We start from the raw sequence: 20,006 nt of genomic DNA on the forward strand, positions 1-20,006 counted from the left end.
AAAACATTGTCACTTTTTAACCATTGAGTCACTTAATTGCTTTTTCACTTATAAAACCCTATTCATTTCTTTATATTAACACTTAAGAGGTTGTAATTTATTTATTTTGAAGTCTCTCTCATTGGACTGGAGTTTAACTCATTGTTTGAGTGGCTAGTAATGAGCAGACAGGTTGGTACATAGTAGGGAGTCATCTATTAAGGCTTTAATTATTAAGTTCTTTAAAGATTCACAAGCTTTTTGACTGTATCCTTGAAGGCTTGTTTTACCTGTTGGTTCCTTAGGGTATAAATAAAGGGGTTCAGCAAAGGAGCAACTGAAGTAATAAGTAAAGCTACTGCCTTGCCAAATGTGTCTCCTTCTTTTGCTGAGGGCTTAACATACATGAAGAAGCAGCTTCCGTAAGAGAGGGAGATGACAATCATGTGGGAAGAACAAGTGGAAAAGGCTTTTGTCCTTTGCTGGGCAGAGGGGAGCTTCAGAATAGTCTTGATGATGAATATATAAGAAAGAATCACTATCATGAGAGTGACTCCCAGGGTCACAGATGCCACAAGAAAGACAACCTTCTCCATGAGGCTTGTGTCTGAACAGGCGAGTTCCCGAAGAGGCTCATAGTCACAGAAATAATGATTCAGCCTGTTGGATGCACAAAAGTCCTGCTGACTCATCAAAGCGATTGGTGGTATAATAGCCATTAACCCACCCAGCCATGAACAGAGAACCAGTTGGGTACACACTCTGCTGCTCATGATGGTCGTGTAATGCAGGGGTTTGCAGATGGCCACATAACGATCATAGGACATGGCAGCCAGAAGATAAAACTCCGTTGCCCCAAGGAATATGGCAAAGAAATACTGAGTGAAGCAGCCAGCAAAGCTGATACTCTTGTTTCCTGTTGTGATGCTAATCAGGACCCTGGGAATAAAGATGTTTGTGAAGGAAATTTCCAAGAATGAGAAGTTCCGGAGAAAGAAATACATGGGGGTCTGAAGGTGGGAATCCAGCAAGGTGAGGATGAGGATAGTCAGATTTCCGATGATGCTGAGTAAATAGGCAAGGAAAAGAAAGGTGAAAACTACCACCTGGAGTTCAGGGACATCTGTTAGACCCAGAAGGATGAACTCAGTCAACATGGTTTTATTTCTCATTGTTGAAAAAAATTTGAGATTCAAGGTGAAAAAGAGGATAATCAAAGGTGAGAAAGGAAGAGGTGCTCTGAAATGGACAGGTGAAACCTGAGAACAAAATGAAATGGACTAAGAACTTTTCCTCTGATGACATGATCTAGATGACTGGCCCATTTGAATGGCGTTGGATCCTCCCCAGTCCTGTTGCCCCAGATAGGAAAGTTCTTGTCATTATTTCCCCATGTGACACTCTCCCCAGTACCAGTATGAAGCAAGTGTTTGCCTCACGGATGATGTTCAAAAAGTTGTGAAATAAGTTAATAAAGGAATGCCTCCAGCTGCTGCCTCCTTCCAGAATAGTTACTAATTCCACCCCTTCTTCCTGTTCCTTACTTCCCATTGACTCTACCCATTCCCCTACTTCCTTTGTCTGCCTAAATAACTCTTCTCAAAATTGCTGTTTTTCTTACTCTTCCTTGCCTTTTTTGATCTTTTTCATATAATTATACGAATCTTTCATTTTTCTTCTAGTTCAACTCCCTTAATTCCTTTGATGCCAACAAAGTGTCAGCTCCCCACTTCTTCCCAATGGACCCCCTAAACATTTCTGCCTATGTCTGTTTAGTAGAATTCAGAGATCTGTGTATAAGGATTGTGTAATTCTGTCCTTTGAAACATTCTAAACACCTGTCCAGGGGTCAGTAAATATTAGATTAGAATAATAATCTGCACTTACTTCCCCAAACATCTTCAGAATCTTTAGATCTAGAGTTTTGCTTTCCTGTAAGGATAAGGAGATTCTATTACATTCCAAGGAAATTTTAGGAGCTTGAGAATTTTTAAACAGCTTTTAACCAGGGATTCATTAATTCACTATGTCTGTGAATCCACTAAATCATGTGTAAAACATTTTGTGTATGTGGGTATGTGAATTCTACAGGGGAAAGCATATAAAATTATAATCCAGGGTTTTCTGAAAGACTCCATGTTTGAACATTTCATGGGCATTTCAAGTTTCTACTTGTGAGCTCACATGATGAAAGAGTCACATTATCTTGGAGTGTCCTTATTGATATATTCAAGACTTCTTCTAATTATTTTTTATAAATATTTATAAGGCAGAAGCTTTAAAGCATTTTTGACCACAATTCATTCTAAAGTTCATATATTTTTTTCAGCAAACATGTACATATCTTAACTTAAAAGTTTTACAGAATATTTTTTACTACATTTGATATAATCTGACATTTTCTATTTTAAAGTTTTTTCAAATGCTGGTTGCAACCCACTACATTGATTTTATAACCCCCTAATGGATCACATATAAAATCCTTGAGTCCATAGTTGGAATCAAGGATTAAGAAAAATTACGCAAGGTTCTGGATGCCCTTGTCCTCCCAGTTACCAACCTGGAGTCTTCAGGGAGTGGTTGAGTGTTCACATCTGTATCAGTTTCAGGTGTCACAACTTCAGAGAAGTAAAATCAGTGAAGCTATAAACAGGAAGCATATTTCCTCACTTGACTATGCAAATGGCTAATGTGGGATTTTAATCCTAATTATTTTTTGGTAAATCAAAATTATAAGGCTATATAATTACAAAATAATATAAAATTTATTTCATTTTTAATATTCTCTGCCACCAAGTCCTATACTGTGTTTTGTAGAAATACACTAACTCTTAGGGCTTCTCTTGGTAAGAAGTAGTCTTTTGTTGCTCCTGTCCCTTATCAGTTTAGTGGGGATTTGTTGATCTCTGCTTTTCAACTCATTTGGAATGAAGCCAAATCAGAGCTTTTGGACATCTTGTCTTTTTTTGAGTAGAGCCAATAAGTAGGAGGCTAAAAGAAGGACTTTGAGAAGCAGAGTAGTCCTGGGTTTTTCTGCTCTAGGAGAAATGAGTGGATGATCTCAGAAGGCAGAATATCTACTCCCTCTCCTATCTCACATTATACTTTACCTGGAGTGATACAGGGCATATCTGTTCTGTTGAGAGCATGCACTGGGGGATCAATTGAGTGAAGAAGCACAAGCTGCTCTGGGGATTCTTGTTTGGAACAGGCTAATGAATGTCCTTTGTTGACAACTTTGGGAACAAACTTTAAAATACAACTGAGGGAAGAGGGTCCAGAGGGACTGGCTCAGAAGTGAATTGGTCGTGGTGGGGGAGTTAGCAAGAGAACATCAGCTACAGAGAAGAGGAAGAGCATGGAGTCATAATATTCTCCTTTCCCAGTGGGTGGTCATAGCTGGATTTGGCTGTGGACAAGCAGATTAGGTGGAACTATTTGCAAGTCATGGAGGCCTTGAAATGCCACATTTTTCAAATATCATTAGCTTGGTTTTAATTAGCCCATTTATAGACTATTGGCTAAAGACAGCAAGTATCAGTTTTCATTTTTGGAGGGTGCATGCAGAAATGAAATATAAAACAGATAAAAGTGGACAATGCACAAATTGAAGTAGGGCTGGGAGCTCATATTTGTCTGTGAGTCACTTCTAAGAAAACATTTGCAAATCTCCAATTTAAGGCAACAAAGAACTTGTTAAGATGCATATATATTCCCTAGAAGGGCTAACACATTGTCATTCAAGGACATCTTCACAGGACTTAATTTACCAGATCATTGTATGTTGTGCGCTTGTATCAAGATGTAACATGTAATCCATAAATATGTACAATTATTATGTATCAACAAAAAATTAAAAAAAATTAAAAAAATTTTACCAGATTAATCACCTGTTTTTCAATAGAGTACAAGCACCAGAAAAAAATGCTAGCCTTGGAAACAAAATGCCAGAATTAGGCACAAATGCCTTACAAATTGCTTCCCCATATGTGGTTACATATAATTCTCACAACAGTGGTGAGGCCCAGAGAGGGAACATGGTCTCACCAAATGTAGCACAATAATCAACTCCATCTTGAATGATACACAAAACTTTATCTCTCTGAGTTTTATTTTTTTGTTCTGTAAAATGAAGATAATAAGGCCCATTAAATAGAATTATAATTGTTAAGGGCATAGATCATGACCTGGTACATAGTATATACCCCCACAAATACTTTCTATTTCTCTTCTCCAATGAGGGAATTATTGTAAAAGTATATTTGGCAATAGTTTATTTGTTTCTTTCAAATGTGTTCATACAGAAGAAACTCAAAGTCACCATTGGAAAGCATTTGGCACTGACATATTGTAAATGTTGTCTGCTTAAAGAAATCTCTTTCCCTAGAGATTAATTCCTCTTCAGAAAGATAAGGAAGGAGTATAGAAGTAACTTGAATGAGCGGTTATATCTCATTGGTGAGTCAGACTAGGCTGTAAATTGTGCAGGTTTGAAATTTGGGAGCAAGAAACAATATAAAATAAGGAAAGGAGAGCAAGAGGTGAACATCTGCTCAGGAAGTAATTCATGGATAAAATTATTTGATAATTAATTATTTGAAAAGGCTAGGGTGCTTCTTAAAGTTTAGGAAAAGCTTAGATTGCTTGATAAAGAAGTAATATGACTATTGGAAGATTAACAGTCATTTTGGAAATTTTAACTTTTTTTTTGAGGAAACATTCTAATGTCAGAGTTTTCTGGTTGCTGATTTTATAGTTATTTCATTTGTGATGATCTCAACTTGAGATGAAGAAAGTACAATGTTAATTTTGTGTGTTAGATGCTAAGATAAGAATCTTAAAACCTTTGGTCATTTCTAACCTGACCTCAGGAATATTTTCATTCATAACATTACTAAGCATTTAAAGCATTTGAACTAATCATGATTAGTGTCCTGTATCTAATGAGCATATATTAATAGATAATAAGTTAACCCATTCATTCATTCATTCAACAAATATTTATTATTTACCATGTACACATAATGTACTAGGCACTGGGTATACAACTGCCAAGAAAACTACTGAAGTCCCTCCCTAGAGGTAGGATACGAACAAATAAAAGGAATCAACAGTTAGATACAAAATGAGTGAGATGACGATACATGTGATAAAAAATAAAGGAGGGTGTTATAGGTTAACTGTGTGCCCCCACATAAGTCCTAATCCCCAGTATTTCAAAATGTGACTTTATTTATATTGATTACCTTATTAGAAGTATTTAAATTGATTACCTCTGTAAAGGCTATCTCCCGGGGTCTTTATAGAGGTAATCAATTTAAAATGAGGTCGTTAGGGTGAGCTTCAACCCAATATGACTGATGTCCTTATAAAAAAGTGGGAAACTGGAGACAGACACGAACACAAGGAGATCACCACGTGAAGATGAAGGCAGAGATTGGGGTGATGCTTCTACAAGCCAAAGATCACCAGCAAACTACCCGAAGCTAGGGAGAGGAGTGAAACAGATTCCTTCTCATAGCTCTGAAAAGGAACCAATGCTGCTGACAACTGGATCTCAGGCATCTAGCTTCCAGAACTGAGAAAAATAAATTTCTGTTGGTTAATCCACTCATTTTGTGGTGCTTTGTTATGGCAGCTCTAGCAAACTAATACACAAGTTAGAGTGTGAAAGAGAGCTGACAATGCTAGGAGGGGCATTTTATTTGCGGAAATGAAAGTGACATTTATGGGAAGTGAAAGAGTGAGTCACGCAGTTATTTAGTAGAAAAGTATTCCAGAAAGAAGAAAAAAAGTGAGGAAGGAGCATGCTTGGTGCATTTGAGGTTAAGAAAGCATGACAAAGTCAGAACATGGTGAGCAAGGTGGGAGGGAAGGAAGGTCAGAGAGGTAAGATCACATAGGTTCTTGTGGACCACTGCGAAGTCTTCAGCTTGTGCACTGAGTGACTTGGGAAGTTCTCAGAGTGCTTGGGATGTGAATAATATGATCTGATTTTGGTTTTAAATGTGTTATTCTAAGTGAAGTACTGAGAATAGACTGTATGGGACAAGTGCAATAGCAGAGATCCCAGTCTGGAAGCTGCTGCAATAATCTGGGTGAGAGATGATGGTGGTGTCTGGCACCAGGGTGGGAGTGGTGGAGATGGTAGAGTGGCCAGATTCTTGGCATATTTTGATGGCAGAGGCAACAGAATTGGCTGCTGGGTTGGATATGGGGTATAAACAAAAGGGTGGGGTCAAAGATGACTCCAAGGTTTTTGGCCTGAACAATTAGAAGGATTAAGTTGCCATATACTGAGTTGGGCATAACTGTGGAAAGAGCTGCTTTTTTTGGGTGTGGGGGAGGAGAAATGTCATATCAAGAAATCATTGCCCACACCAATGTCATGGAGCTTTTCCTCTTTTTTTTTTTTTTTTTTTCATTTTTTTATGCCAGTGCTGAGTATATTGCAAGTTGTCATGGTGGGGTATTGGGAAAAGTTTTCAATCAGCAATAATTGTGCCTCAGAATAAACCTCATTGCTATGATATTGCCAATGTGCAAAGCTTCCTCTTCATTTTCTTGTGGTCATTTCATAGTTTCAGTCTTACATTTAATGTATTTTAGTTGATTTTTGTACATGTTGTTACACAAGGGTCTATTTCATTCTTTTGTACGTGGATATACAGTTTTCCCAATAGCATTTATTGAAGAGAGTGTGTTTTCCTCATTTTGTGTTCTTGGCACCTTTGTTGAAAATCAGTTGACTGTAAATGCATGGATTTATTTCTGGGCTCTGTATTCTATACCATTGGTCTATGTGTCTGTTTTTTATGCCAGTACCATGCTGTTTTGGTTATTATATCTTTGAAGTATAATTTGAAGTCAGGTAGTGTGATGCCTCCTGCTTTGCTCTTTTTGCTCAAGATTGCTTTAGCTATTTGGGTCTTTTGTGATTTCATGTAAATTTTAGAATTTCTTTTTATATTTCTGTGAAGCAATTCATTGGTATTTTGGTAGGGATTTCATTGAATCTATATATTATTTTGGGTAGTTTGGACATTTTAATACCTGTCAATTGCCATCTTTCTATATTATAGAAAATATATTATTATTTTCTTCTCTCTTTTTCCTTTCTTTTCACCCATGACTCCTATTATGTCTATTTATTTTGGTACCTGCACTTGTCTTTTGGTATCTATCTATCTCTATCTAATCTCTATTTTCTTCTGTTGTCTTATTGGAGAGTTCAGCATGTCTGATCTTCTGGCTCATTATTTCTGCTTTGCTTTTACTGCTCCAAGTATTAGTCTCATTTGTTTTATTCTTTACTTCATTTGTTATGTTTTCTAACCTCATTAATTTATAATGGTTTTTGCTTCATTTTACCAACAGTATTTTACCCTCATTATTTTATAATGTTTTGTCCTTAAGATTGCAATGTTTTCTGTATCTTTTTGAGGAAATTATATTTATTCAAAATTCTTGACTGGGAGGGGAGCAAAATGGCTGACTAGAGATGGTGAATACCAGATGGTCCCAAATAGAAGAAGTTTCAGGTGAGAAAGCATAGTCCAGATGAAATACTGAGGGAAAGAGCCAGAACCCACCCTTTCCAGAGATCCCATGGGAATAAGTGGCAGAGCAGAACAAGAAGGAGCAAAATTTTGGTAGAGATTGACCCCCGAGGGATTAGGAGCCTGGCAGAAAGGGTGGGGGGAGCAATTACTTTTCCTCCCCTTACACCCCGTGGGAGGTTTGCCAGCTCTTGATCTCTCAGAATAGAGAACCCAGCAATAAAACCACACCTACAATGAACTGATCTTTGACAAAGCAGACAAAAACATACACTGGTGAAAGGACACCCTATTCAATGAATGAGTGCTGGGAAAATTAGAAAGCCACATGTAGAAGAATGAAACTGGATCCATATCTCTCCCCATAAACAATAATTAACTCAAGATGAATTAAATATTTAAATGTAAGACCTGAAACCATAAAAATTATTGATGAAAATGTAGGAAAAACTCTTGTGGACATTGGCTTATGCAAAGAATTTGAGTAAGAGCCCAAAAGCAAATGCAACAACAATAATAAATAAATGGGACTTAATTAAACTAAAATGTTTCTGCAGAGCAAAGAAACTAGTCAACAGAGTAAATAGACAAGCTATAGAATGGGAGAAAATATTCACAAATTGTACATCTGACAAAGGAATAATACCCAGAATCTACAAAGAACTCGAAGAAATCAGCAAGAAAAAACAAATAACCCCATCAAAAAGTGGGCAAAAGGCATGAATAGATTTTTTTCAAAAGAAGATATACAAATGGCCAACAAACATATGAAAAATTCTCAACATCACTAATCATCAGGGAAATACAAATTAAAAGCACAATGAAACCACCTTACCCCTGTCAGAATATCCATTATTAATAAGTCAAAAAGCAATAGATGTTGGTGTGGATGCAGTGAAAAGGGAATGCTTATACACTCTTGGGGGGAATGTAAGTTAGTATAACCTCTATGGAAAATGGTATGAAGATTCCTGAAAGAATTAATAGTAGACCTGTCATTCTATCCAACAACCCCAGTAATGGGCATCTACCCAAAGGAAAAACAGTTATTATATAAAAAGACACTTGCATTCGAATGTTTATTGCAGCACAGTTCACAATTGCAAAGATATGGAGTCAACCTAAGTGCCCATCAACTGATAAGTGGATAAAGAAAATGTGGTATAAACATACCATGGGTACTACTCAGCCATAAAAAGGAATGAAATAATGTCTTTTGTGGCAACTTGAACTGGAGACCATTATCCTAGGTGAAGTATCTCAGGAATGGTAAAAGAACAAATATCACATGTTCTCACTTACAAATGGGAGCTAAATGCTGGGTATATCTATATATATATAAAATAAAGTGGTATAATGGAGATTGGAAACTAAGAAGGAGGGGAGAGAGAGAGAGAGGGTAGTGAGGGATAAAAAATTACCCATTGGATATAATGTACACTGTTCTGGTGATGAATACAGTTAAAGCCCTGACTTTAGCATTATACAATTCATCCATCTAACAAAAAACACTTGTACCTCATAAATCTATTGAAAAAGATAAAAAATAAAATTCTTGATGTTTCTCTTTCAATAATTCTTTATATCATATATTGTCCAGTGTATAATCTTGTTTTTTTCCTCTCAGTGGATCTATTTCTCAGATGCGTGATTGTTTTAGCTTCAGAGTACAGGACTCCAGTGTAGCTTCAGCTATACTGTCTATTGATATGCATGGGAAGAAGCTTAAGCCCAGGTTTGTGACCTTCTGGGTGAATTTTAAAAAATGAGTGAATATGATTTTCAGACCAGAGAGCTCAAGTCATTACAAACTGTCCTAATCATGTTTTTGTCACACCTTACTTGACTTGTTAAAAAATTCTCTTTCATTCTTCTGAATTTTATTTAAAACTCTTTTCAAGAAGTGGTGTTGGGAGAAGACAAACTCTTTAGATTTGTAATCCATAAATTCACAAGTTCTGGAGGCTTTAAGGAAAGTCAACGGAAGGATGAATGCACAAGTGTGGCAAGATCAGCTCTCACTCATTTTCGTAATCTCCTCATCCTAGCACTGGTATTATATTAATATTATCCTGAGAATACTATGTAGCTAAAGGTGTTTTTTTTTTTTGATTCTTGTGCACCTGGTGACATGAGGAATAAAACTCATGAATTTATTTATTTAGATCCTGAACATTCCAGTAGCAAAGCCTCAGAATCAGAGAAGTCATTCCTCCTGCTTATCTATGACTTAGATTACATTCCAAATATGTATTAACATAAAGGCAGCCTAGATGAACAATTTCAGAAGAGCATAACTTTTTTCTGATATGCTCATTTAGAAGGTGATACATTCTTTTCAAAATTCATTTCTAAATGCTTAGATTATGAAGAGTGAGTGACATCATGCCTCGTGATCTTTTTTTTTTATTTCAGCATATTATGAGGGTACAGATGTTTAGGTTATGTATATTGCCTTTGCCTTCACTTCCCTCCCGAGTCAGAGCTTCAAGCGTGTCCATCCCCGAGACGGTGTTCATCGCACTTGCTATGTATGTATAGTGATCTTAAACTATGACTTACATGAATCCCTCTCCTCCCCTGTTTCAGCATATTAATTCATATTAATACATCCCCCAGAGATATTTAGGCACATGAAGTTGATGTTAGCTCAGTTCCAACAACCTGCTGTCAAGTATTCTGATGGCCTTATCTGAAGTGTAAGACCTTTACTGATCTGGTTATTGAAACATGCAACTGGACATCTGGGGAGAAGAAATATACTGGCCTTATTGCAGATGGATTTCAAGTAGAATGGCCAATAGTTTTATAGCCCTATTTATATTAAACCAATCAAGTTAATACCTATTCTTTCCAGTTAAGCTCTAGTTCTTTGGAAAGGATATTGTTTACAATTATCATGACTATAATGAATATCATTTATTAAAAATTAATAAATACTGGTTATTTTTTAATATTTTACATCTATTTTCTCATTTAATGCTCAAAACTATCCTATAAGATAAACACTTATTATTATACACATTTCAGAGTTGACAAAGGTGAACTTTAGAGAGGTCAAGTATCTATCCCCAGATGACTGGTAGAAAGTTGAATCTTGGATTTGAACTAAAGCCTATGTTCTAAACACTATATGGCATTGCTTCCACTTCATCATAGGTTTTGGTAGAAATGTGGATATGGGGGAACTTAATGATTAAGGTGTGAGGCTGTTTAAAAATATTTCTCTACCAATTGGAAGGTGGAGTTCCAAGTTCAGTGAATTTGGAATGAACTGAAAGTCATTGGTAATCTGTAGTTAGCAATCTAAGAAACTCAGATATTCAAAATAGCAGCAGCTTTACATAAACGAATCTTTTTTTTTGGCTTATAAACAACAGAAACTTATTTCTCCAGTTCTGCGGGCTGGCAAGTCCACAATATCAGGACACCAGCAGATTTGATGCCTGGTGAGGACCAGCTTTCTGGTTTATAAATGGCACCTGCTAGCTATGTACTCACATGGTGGGAGGGCAAGGCAGCTCTCTGGGGCCTCTTTTACAAGGGCACTAATCCCACTTATGAGGGCTCTCTCCTCATGACCTAATCCCTCCTAAAAGTCCCACCCCCCTAGCACCATCACCTTGGTGATTAGGCTTCAAACATGAATTTTTTTTTTTTTTTGAGACAGAGTCTCACTCTGTTGCCCAGGCTAGAGTGCCATGGCATCAGCCTAGCTCACAGCAACCTCAAACTCCTGGGCTCAAGCAATCCTTCTGCCTCAGCCTCCCGAGTAGCTGGGACTACAGGCATGCGCCACCATGCCCAACTAATATTTTTTCTATATATTTTTAGTTGTTCAGCTAATTTCTTTCTATTTTTAGTAGAGACAGGGTCTTACTCTTGTTCAGGCTGGTCTCGAACTCCTGAGCTCAAATGATCCACCTGCCTTGGCCTCCCAGAGTGCTAGGATTACAGGCGTGAGCCACTGTGCTCAGCCCAAACATGAATTTTGAGGGGATACAAACATTCAGACCATAGCACTGTGCAACTCACTCCTTTGCTTGTCCCACTGGGTTGTTGGGAAGATCAAGGGGCAGAAAGGATGTGAAGGAACATTGTGAACATGTGCACAGAGGACATGCTGTAGGATTCCATTTATGTGAGGTTCATGCGTTCATGTAAGTGCCCTGTGTGCCCCATCTTCCTTCCTACCTTAGACCTCTGTCTCCTCCACCTAGAATGCCCTTCCTCCTACTTCTTTTTGCCAACTCCTATTTATTCTTTAGGACTTTGCTCAAGGTTTACTTCCTCTAGGAAGTCTTCCCTGACCTCCACGGGTTGGAGAATTTCACTTGACTCAGCTTTGTCTCATGTGTTTTTCTGTCGAATCAATCAACACTCATTTGTTTGGGCGGTGGGGTTGCCTAGAGGTTCACCAGGTTGGGAGTCAGAGTCCTGGTTCTCCACTCACTAACACAAGCTCAAGCAAGGGCCTTTGTCTCTCACTTTGTCCATCTGTGACTTGGGGCTTATGGCAATAGCCCACTTGCCCTGGACGACTGCTGTGTCCTATGTACCATATGTTCATCTCATTAAATCCTCACCACAACCACTGTGAAACAAGCCTTCTTATTATAGAGTTTATTTCACTTCCACTTATAGGTGAGGAAACACAGGCACAGAGAGCTTAAATAACTTGCCTATGGTCACGAGGCTGAACAGGAGAGCTGGGATTAAAGCCCATGCAGCCTAGCTCCAGAGTCTGGGCTTCTAACTGTTAGCATTTTCTTGTGCCTCTAATGATAATATACCAATAAAGACACCACCTTAGCTGTGACTAGGCTCCAGAGGGAGAGTACAGGAAGCCGGATTGAGGACTGCCTGGTGCCTGGCTGGTGCTCAGTTACTAACAACTATTGTAAGAATTGCTCTTCTGACAATGTGGGGCAGGATGTGTCTGTTTCTCTCTATCTCGGGATGCTTGTGGCTGTGTCCAGTTTCTTCCAGGCCTGCTGACTAGGTAGGGGAAGGGTGGTGGTCGGGAAGCAGGGGAAAGAGAGAGCTGGAGAACCAGAGGGACGGGAGTGCAACTCTTGTTTTGACATCAGTTTCCAGTAAGCCACATGATAGGGGCTGAGCACGGAGGAGAAGGGTGTTCATGCACCCTGCCCCCAGCCTCCTGGCGGGGGAGGGGGATGTCTACACCTAGAGCCCGACCAGCAGAAGAACCTCTAGGAGCAGCACCATGACCTGGGGAGCCAGGGGAGGGACAGGGGCCAAAGAGGTGGTGTAGGACTGGGTCACCAAGTTCCTGTTGCAGAAGTGCCCTTCACAGCAGAAGCCTCGGAGGTCGATGTCTGTCCAGGGTCTGATGGTGTCCATGGTGGTACAGGAGGGCCGGTAGCAGGTTCTGATGTACACAGGGACTGAGAAGTTGCAGAATGTCATTCTGCCATTTCCCTGAAAGCAGACACTCTGGTCCTGGTGACACTGGACCCGTCGGGACTTCTCGGGGGCGCAGTCCTCCGGATGGACCCCCACGCAGGCGTAGCACTCGGTGCCGCTGAGCGTCTGTGGGTTGGGAGCTTGGCTCAGGTTGGGAATGGTGTCATGGGTCGCGAGGTCGGCGTTGCAAAAGTCAGTCGCGCAGCTGCGCACCACCAAGCAGTCAGGCAGCAATACCGAGTAGTCAGGCAGCAGGGCGTCCCGGTTGGACTGCATCTGGCCCGTAGGCCGGCCTGTCTCACAGCCCTTCTGCACCATGCTCACCGGTGCGCGATACCCAGTGTCCAGGGACAGGACGGCCTCAAAGCATCCAAAGGAATAGGAGACGCTGGGGAGCTTCATGGCACTGAGGTCAAAGAGGCCGAAGTAGGTGTGCTCAAAGCTGTAGCACTGCAGGGTTCCTGACCCCAAGGAGAGGTGCAGGGGCAAGGTAAGCAGGGCCAGCACAAGCCTGTCCCAGCGACTCAGGGCTCCACCCTGCAAAGGATGGCCACATGGGCCAGGCCCCTCTGCTCTGAGGAAAGCAGGCCTTGTGGTCTTGAGAGAACCAGAGTCTGCTGTTGCAGTTGGTCATGGCTGTGTCTGTCTCATGGCAGAGTAATCACAAAGGACTCTTGATTAAAAAATATGCGCTCTCCAATATTTTCTGTGGTTCTGAAAATTTGCTGTTGTGATCAGTCCAATCCAGCTTGTTCCTGAATACTTGAGCAGCACCATTACCACATATAAAGCATGTGAATGCGCTAGATTATGTTTCACTTGTACCCCAAACAGTAACCAACATCCTACAATGTGTTAGGATATTATTAAACTATGTGCAGGTGCTCAGATTTAAATAAATATTCTTACTTTCACCGAAGTTTAGGCCCTACCTCTACCTATTCAAATTCAAGTTGTTACCTGGAATCCATGCGTGGAGTTTTTGATAGGGTAGTCTATTCCCAGTTGTTTTTCAAGATTCATAATTTGGAACATTCTAGATATAAAACTGCATTGATACTTTATATACTTTTTCACTTTACAAAATAGTCATCCATGGTTTATGTTAAAAACAAAAGCAAAAATTTGGGGAAAAGTTAAAGAAATGGAGCCAGAAATGTCTTTTCTAATATCTAATGAAAGGAAACAAAAAGAATAAAATAAAATCATAATAGAAAAAATCACCGGAAACTTATAGAGAGAAAGCAGAGCTCATGCCATCAACTTAAAAAGATGTTAGCTAAGGAAAGAAACAATAGGTTTTGTTTAGAAGTGAGAGGCTTCTAACCTTGGCTCTAGAAACCTCTTCTAGCCATAACTTCTAGAAAATGGACATCTATGTTGACAAAATCTTGAGAATTTTCTTCTTATTTGGAGAAAAGTAAACTAAATGTGAATTTTTTTCTTTTCCTCTTCTGAAAGAATGGAAGTTGTAATTATTGACACCTTGATGGAAGCATAGCTCCCGGGGCTCCATGCTGAGGAAAAATGTCAATACCACATTCTCTGCAAAACAATGCTGATAATATCATTTCCTTTCTGAAAACTTCTCTTGATTCGTGAATGCACAACTAACTTCATAGTTTATAATTATAGTGTATACTTTTATGATCTGGCCTTTTTCACTCTAAATTCTTATCCTCCCACTCTCCTAAATAAGCAATATGTTTTGCTTTAAGAAATGATTTCAAATCATTTCTAGAAAACAGAACTAATTCTTTCCAAGTGTTCTTTTTTGTATTCTCATTCACCCTTCTTGAATAACACGCACATGTTATTTTATTCTTTATAAATTTATCATATAAATACAGTTTATATACATTTCTTTCACTCTGGACTATAGATTTCTTGAAATTAGGACATATACTTTTCAATTTTTATCCTCCAGGGACAGTTAAGCACTTGACATATAGACACTTAATTCATATTTATTAAGTGAAAAAAAAATATATATTTTGAAATGTATTCTGTTTTTTTTTAAGATTTCACAATCTTTTTGATGGTGTCCTTGAAAGCTTGCTTCACTTGCTTATTTCTTAGAGTATAAATGAAAGGGTTCAACAAGGGAGTAACTGAAGTAATGAGTACTGCTATCCCTTTGTTGAAAGCACCTCCTTCTTTTGCAGAGGGATTAATGTACATAAACATACAGCTGCCATAAGAGAGGGAGATGACAATCATGTGGGAGGAGCAGGTGGAAAAGGCCTTTGTCCTTTGCTGGGCAGAAGGGATCCTGAGAATGGTCCTGATAATGTATGTGTAAGAAAGTGTTACCAGCACCAGAGTAACCACTAGAGTCACAACAGCCAAGAGTATGACCATCAGTTCTAAGAAGCTTGTGTCTGAGCAGGCAAGCTCCATGAGGGGCCCATAGTCGCAGTAATAGTGATTCAGAATATTGGAGGCACAGAAATCTACCTGGCTCATTAGGATGATTGGAGGTAAGATAGCTAAGAATCCTCCCAGCCAAGAGGAGAACACAAGTTGTATGCAGACTCTGCTACTCATAATGGTCAGGTAATATAAGGGTTTGCAGATGGCGACATAGCGATCATAGGACATGGAGGCCAGGAGGTAAAACTCTGTTGCCCCAAGAAATATAGCGAAGAAATACTGAGTCAAGCAGCCAGCAAAGCTGATAACTTTATTTCCTGTTGTCATGCTGGTCAGAAATCTGGGAATAAAAATGGATGTGAAGGAAATTTCTAAAAAGGAGAAATTCCGGAGGAAGAAATACATGGGGGTCTGGAGGTGAGGGTCTAGTAATGTGAGGGTGATGATAGTCAGATTTCCTAGGACACTTAGCATGTAGGTGAGGAACAGAAAGATGAATATTACCGCTTGGAGTTCAGGTTGATTTGTGAGGCCTAATAGAATAAACTCACTAAACATCGTTCTGTTTTTCATTGTTGATCTTCAGTAGATCTAAAGGAAACAGTGAGAATGATAAAAACTGAAGAGTTTCTCAAAGAGGCAAAGCTGATTTTAACCAACGGAATCAGGTCATTCATTATTCACCATCCAATTGGCCCAAACCAGTGTCCCACTGGGCTTCCATGGAAGCCCATATCTTCTACATAAGTGACCTTATTGCTAGAGTCATTTTCATTTCTTAAGTTCCTGGGCATATTCCTGGGCATTTAACAAAATGTATTATAGAATAACTACTCACATTTTTTTTCAGAAGAATACGTTTTTGAACTATTCTTTCCTCTCAAAGTGTTTATGAAATTTTCACGTTTAAACCACTTTCCACTGATTGTATTAATCTCTCCTACTTCTGTGCTCTTGGTAGAAATCTCTCTACCTGATTCTGCTTTCTGCGCTTTCCTATTTCTTTCTGTCCTTTTCCTGAACTATCTGATGTGTATTAATCTCTCCTACTTCTGTGCTCTTGGTAGAAATCTCTCTACCTGATTCTGCTTTCTGCACTTTCCTGTTTCTTTCTGTCCTTTTCCTGAACTATCTGATGCTTCACTGGATATCTGTTATAGATCCTCAACTCCATTACTGTCCAAATCTCTGACATCCTTGTTTCAGAAACAAGTAGGAATTTCTCCACACAGACAATGCTGAAGATCATCTCATTTTATATTGTAAGCCTTTCCTCTGCATGAATAAGGCTCAGGCATAAACAAATCATATTAATTAGCATTTTCTTATATGTTTGCTATATTCAGAGTTTACAGGCATTGATTTAAAATATATCTCTGAGAAGAGAAATCTTGAGATATCTATAGGCAGCATCGCAGAATAGATTTTGCTCAAAGTCTTAGAATCTTCAATGGCAACTAAGGATGACAGTTCATCACCACCCAAACTTTCCTGTTCTCTGTTCTCGGCATACAGAAACCAGAAAGAGAGACATCCACATTTTTGACACTACGAGTTCTTTGTAGATGAAATGGTAAATCCCAGGGAAGGAAAATTTGGTGATGATATTCTGTGTGCATCTTTAGATTTTTCTGATTAAGAAGCAAAGATGATATAAAGGGGCTCCTCTAATTCACATGCATATGGATTAGAAAAATCATATTATTATAAGAATTCTTGTCAATCGTATCATTTTGCCATATAGCTTTTGGAGGTACTAGGTGATGTTAAACATTGAAATGGATTTCCTGCAACCCACCCTTCCCTGTTTATACTAACCTGTTGTCTTTGGCAAGTATTGCATTTTCTTCCAGATTTTCATGATTTATTTCATGATCCACATTTATATAATGATAATATCAGTCACTTAAAAAATATATAATGCTCGTACCTTTGACAATCTGAATGACTGTAGTGAGCTGTTGACTTTGTTTTTCCTAAGAGGTAAAGCAAAGACAAGATATGCCATGTGAATCTGAGTAGTATAAAATTTATCATGTTTCTATTGGCTTCTCATCCATATTCTACCCTTCTCTTAATAGGAGTATCCAAGTATGTGAGACATAGCTAAGAAAGATGTATGTTATCTTACATTCTAAGAATCCAAGCCAGAATCAAATCACAGTTCCTAATAGATACAGTCCTTCACATGTGTAATAAAAAAAGAAAAACAATCCCGAATAGTTATAAAATTAGAAGAAAGGACTTTGATAGTCTGAAAACTCCTTAATATTTCTGTTCTAAGAGATATTACATTGCAGTCCTTAGAAGGCAGGGTATAGGCTTGTCTGCAGTTTCTGTGTTAGTTGGAGTGATCCAGGATTTATCTGCTCTTTTTAGAGTAGGCACATAGGGATCAATTTCCTGAAGAAGCTAAAGATGCCCTGTGGACCCAAGTTCAAAAGGTATTAATGAATATCAATTGTTGTCAACTTTGAGAACAAATTGTAAACATATGGCTGAGAAGAGAGGCTCTAGAGAGACCACTGAGATAAAGGTTCCTTGAGAGAATCTGCCACAGCCATGAAGGTGGAGAAGTTCAGAGTAATGGAATGAGACTCCCTGAGGATGGGTATGCCTGGCCTCGTCATTGTTCCTATTGTCTTTCCTTTTAATAATTTAATTTGGCCAGTGCTCAAACATGATATAAATGCATGGCACTTCACCATTAAGATCCACATCTCTAAAATTACTGCTTATAAATTTGGCTAATATGTTCTATTCAATGCATAGTTTTAACAATCTCTCAGAAACAATTTGCCTTTACCTTTGAAGGATCTGTACAGGAAAATAAAAAGTCTCAGGACCCCCAAACTCCTTATGCCAAGGGGAAAGTTAAGCCTGGAGGCTGACTCATGGCAACACCCTCTTCCAGATGAATGGTTGTTACTTCATGACCTTGTGTCAAAGCATTGTACATTAGCCAGACTCCCACAGAAAGGCAAATACCCTCAGGCATCTCCAGATGACTGCCTCCACAAATTATGCATAAGTAAAGTATTTGCTGGCCTAAACAAGGACATGCCAATTGTAACTTTAGGTCTGCAATCTAAATCTAGCTCCTAAAACTAAAATCTGTTTGATTCCACACTGATAATGTCAATTATAAGCCTATCTTCCCAGGTGCAGAGCAAGGACAAGGTGAGATCAATCATTCCTCTGCCTACCTGTCCCCTTCCTACACCCCTTTAAGGAAATGTGTAAGTACTAAACCTCCTGCAAACCTCTTTGGAAAAAACAGCCACAGATGTGTTTGCGGTTTGCATTTTTCCTGGACACATCTTAAAGCTGGCTTAATAAACCTTGATTGATTGAGGTTCTTGCCTCAGTCACTCATTTTGGTTATCAGAACATTATACCTTTGTTAGGCAGATAGCAAGGGATTCCAGGTCTCCTAGGGATGAAATTGGGTACCATTGTGGCTGACCCCTCCAACGGGCTTTCAGAGAGGCTCATGGGACATCTGCATTTGTAATAAGACTCAGGTCATATAACTCCCAACTCCATCAAAGTGGTTCCCTGATGACATCTGGACCACGGGGAGGTGCTATCCAGACACTATAAAACAAGACCCAGACCATAACCAAGCTTTCTTTTGCTACAACTAGAGGTCATCATCTGTGGCATATGTATCTTGCTCTATAAACCTACATCTTGCTCTTGCCCTATAATCCTGTCTTTCTCTCCTCAATGAACCTCATTTTTGTGCTTGCCTTACTTTGGTGTGTCTGGTCATTCTTCATCCATGAACACACAAAGAACTGACATTTTTCAGACTGTACACCAACACTTTCACTCATTTCCCCATGGGATATGTTAACTTAAATAATAAGTGGCAGAAAACTAGAGTCATACTCAATTTATTAGGTTTCAGTCTGAGACCGACTGATTATGTATATTCCTATGGTATCAGTTGTAATGTCTCTTCTTTCATTTTTGATTTTATTGAGTTTCCTCTTTTTCTCTTTAGTTCAACTAAAGGTTTGTTGATTATGTTTATCTTTTAAAAAACCCAACTCAGGTTTCAGTCTGAAACCGTGGGTTCTTGGCGCGCCCATGGTCGAAGAATGACCAGACATGCCAAAGTTAGGCAAGCACGACAATGAGGTTTATTGAGGAGAGAAAGATAGAATTATAGGGTAAGAGCAAGATATAGGTTTACAGAGCATGGTGCATACTCCATGGATGACGATTGGATCCATTGTCACAGCAGGAGCAGGCAAAAGCAAGGGCAAAGAGAGAGAGAGATTGGCTATGGTCTGCATCCCATTTTATAGTGTCCCGATAGGGACGTTCCTTGTGGTTCAGAGGTCACCATGGAACCACTTTGATTAGACAATTAGGAGTCACATGACCTGAGCCTTAACTAGGCATGTGGGTTCTAGGTCACTTTCTGGATTTTATAGTACCCATGTGACTTGGCCCGTGGGCTAGAGAGTCCTCTGCCTTTTTTTGCAGCTGGTGCATGAAGTTCTGATTGGCAGATTCATAGGGTATTCCCTCCTCCCCCAGATATGGAGAATGAGGGTTGGGTAGCACCAAGATGGGGGCAACAGCACCTGCTTTTGTCCCTAGGAAACCCGAAATCCCTCACTATCTACTTAACATTCCCCACTCTCTATTCTAAAG

General features: G+C 39.1%; 3 protein-coding genes and 1 pseudogene across 3 annotated transcripts; all 4 read right to left on the reverse strand.

Annotated features, from left to right (window-relative positions):
* Positions 1-206: 206 nt before the first annotated feature.
* Positions 207-2,693, reverse strand: LOC123639723 (olfactory receptor 2AP1). The gene is made up of 3 exons (XM_045553782.1): positions 2,540-2,693; positions 1,540-1,547; positions 207-1,331 (listed from the first exon to the last, which is right to left on the reverse strand). Exon 3 carries the CDS (start codon positions 1,149-1,151, stop codon positions 222-224), a length of 930 nt encoding a protein of 309 aa, XP_045409738.1. The 5' UTR covers positions 1,152-1,331; positions 1,540-1,547; positions 2,540-2,693; the 3' UTR covers positions 207-221.
* A 3,752-nt stretch (positions 2,694-6,445) lies between these two features.
* Positions 6,446-6,529, reverse strand: LOC123640813 (annotated as a pseudogene).
* Positions 6,530-12,725: 6,196 nt separating this feature from the next.
* Positions 12,726-13,433, reverse strand: LOC123639729 (ly6/PLAUR domain-containing protein 5-like). The gene has a single exon (XM_045553790.1). The coding sequence runs from the start codon at positions 13,365-13,367 to the stop codon at positions 12,726-12,728; it is 642 nt and encodes a 213-aa protein (XP_045409746.1). The 5' UTR covers positions 13,368-13,433.
* A 1,457-nt stretch (positions 13,434-14,890) lies between these two features.
* On the reverse strand, positions 14,891-15,933 carry LOC123639722 (olfactory receptor 6C4). Its single transcript, XM_045553781.1, has one exon. It carries the CDS (start codon positions 15,909-15,911, stop codon positions 14,982-14,984), a length of 930 nt encoding a protein of 309 aa, XP_045409737.1. The 5' UTR covers positions 15,912-15,933; the 3' UTR covers positions 14,891-14,981.
* Positions 15,934-20,006: the final 4,073 nt, after the last annotated feature.

Source organism: Lemur catta, chromosome 6 (genome assembly GCF_020740605.2).
Source record: "Lemur catta isolate mLemCat1 chromosome 6, mLemCat1.pri, whole genome shotgun sequence".
Lineage (NCBI taxonomy): Eukaryota > Metazoa > Chordata > Mammalia > Primates > Lemuridae > Lemur > Lemur catta.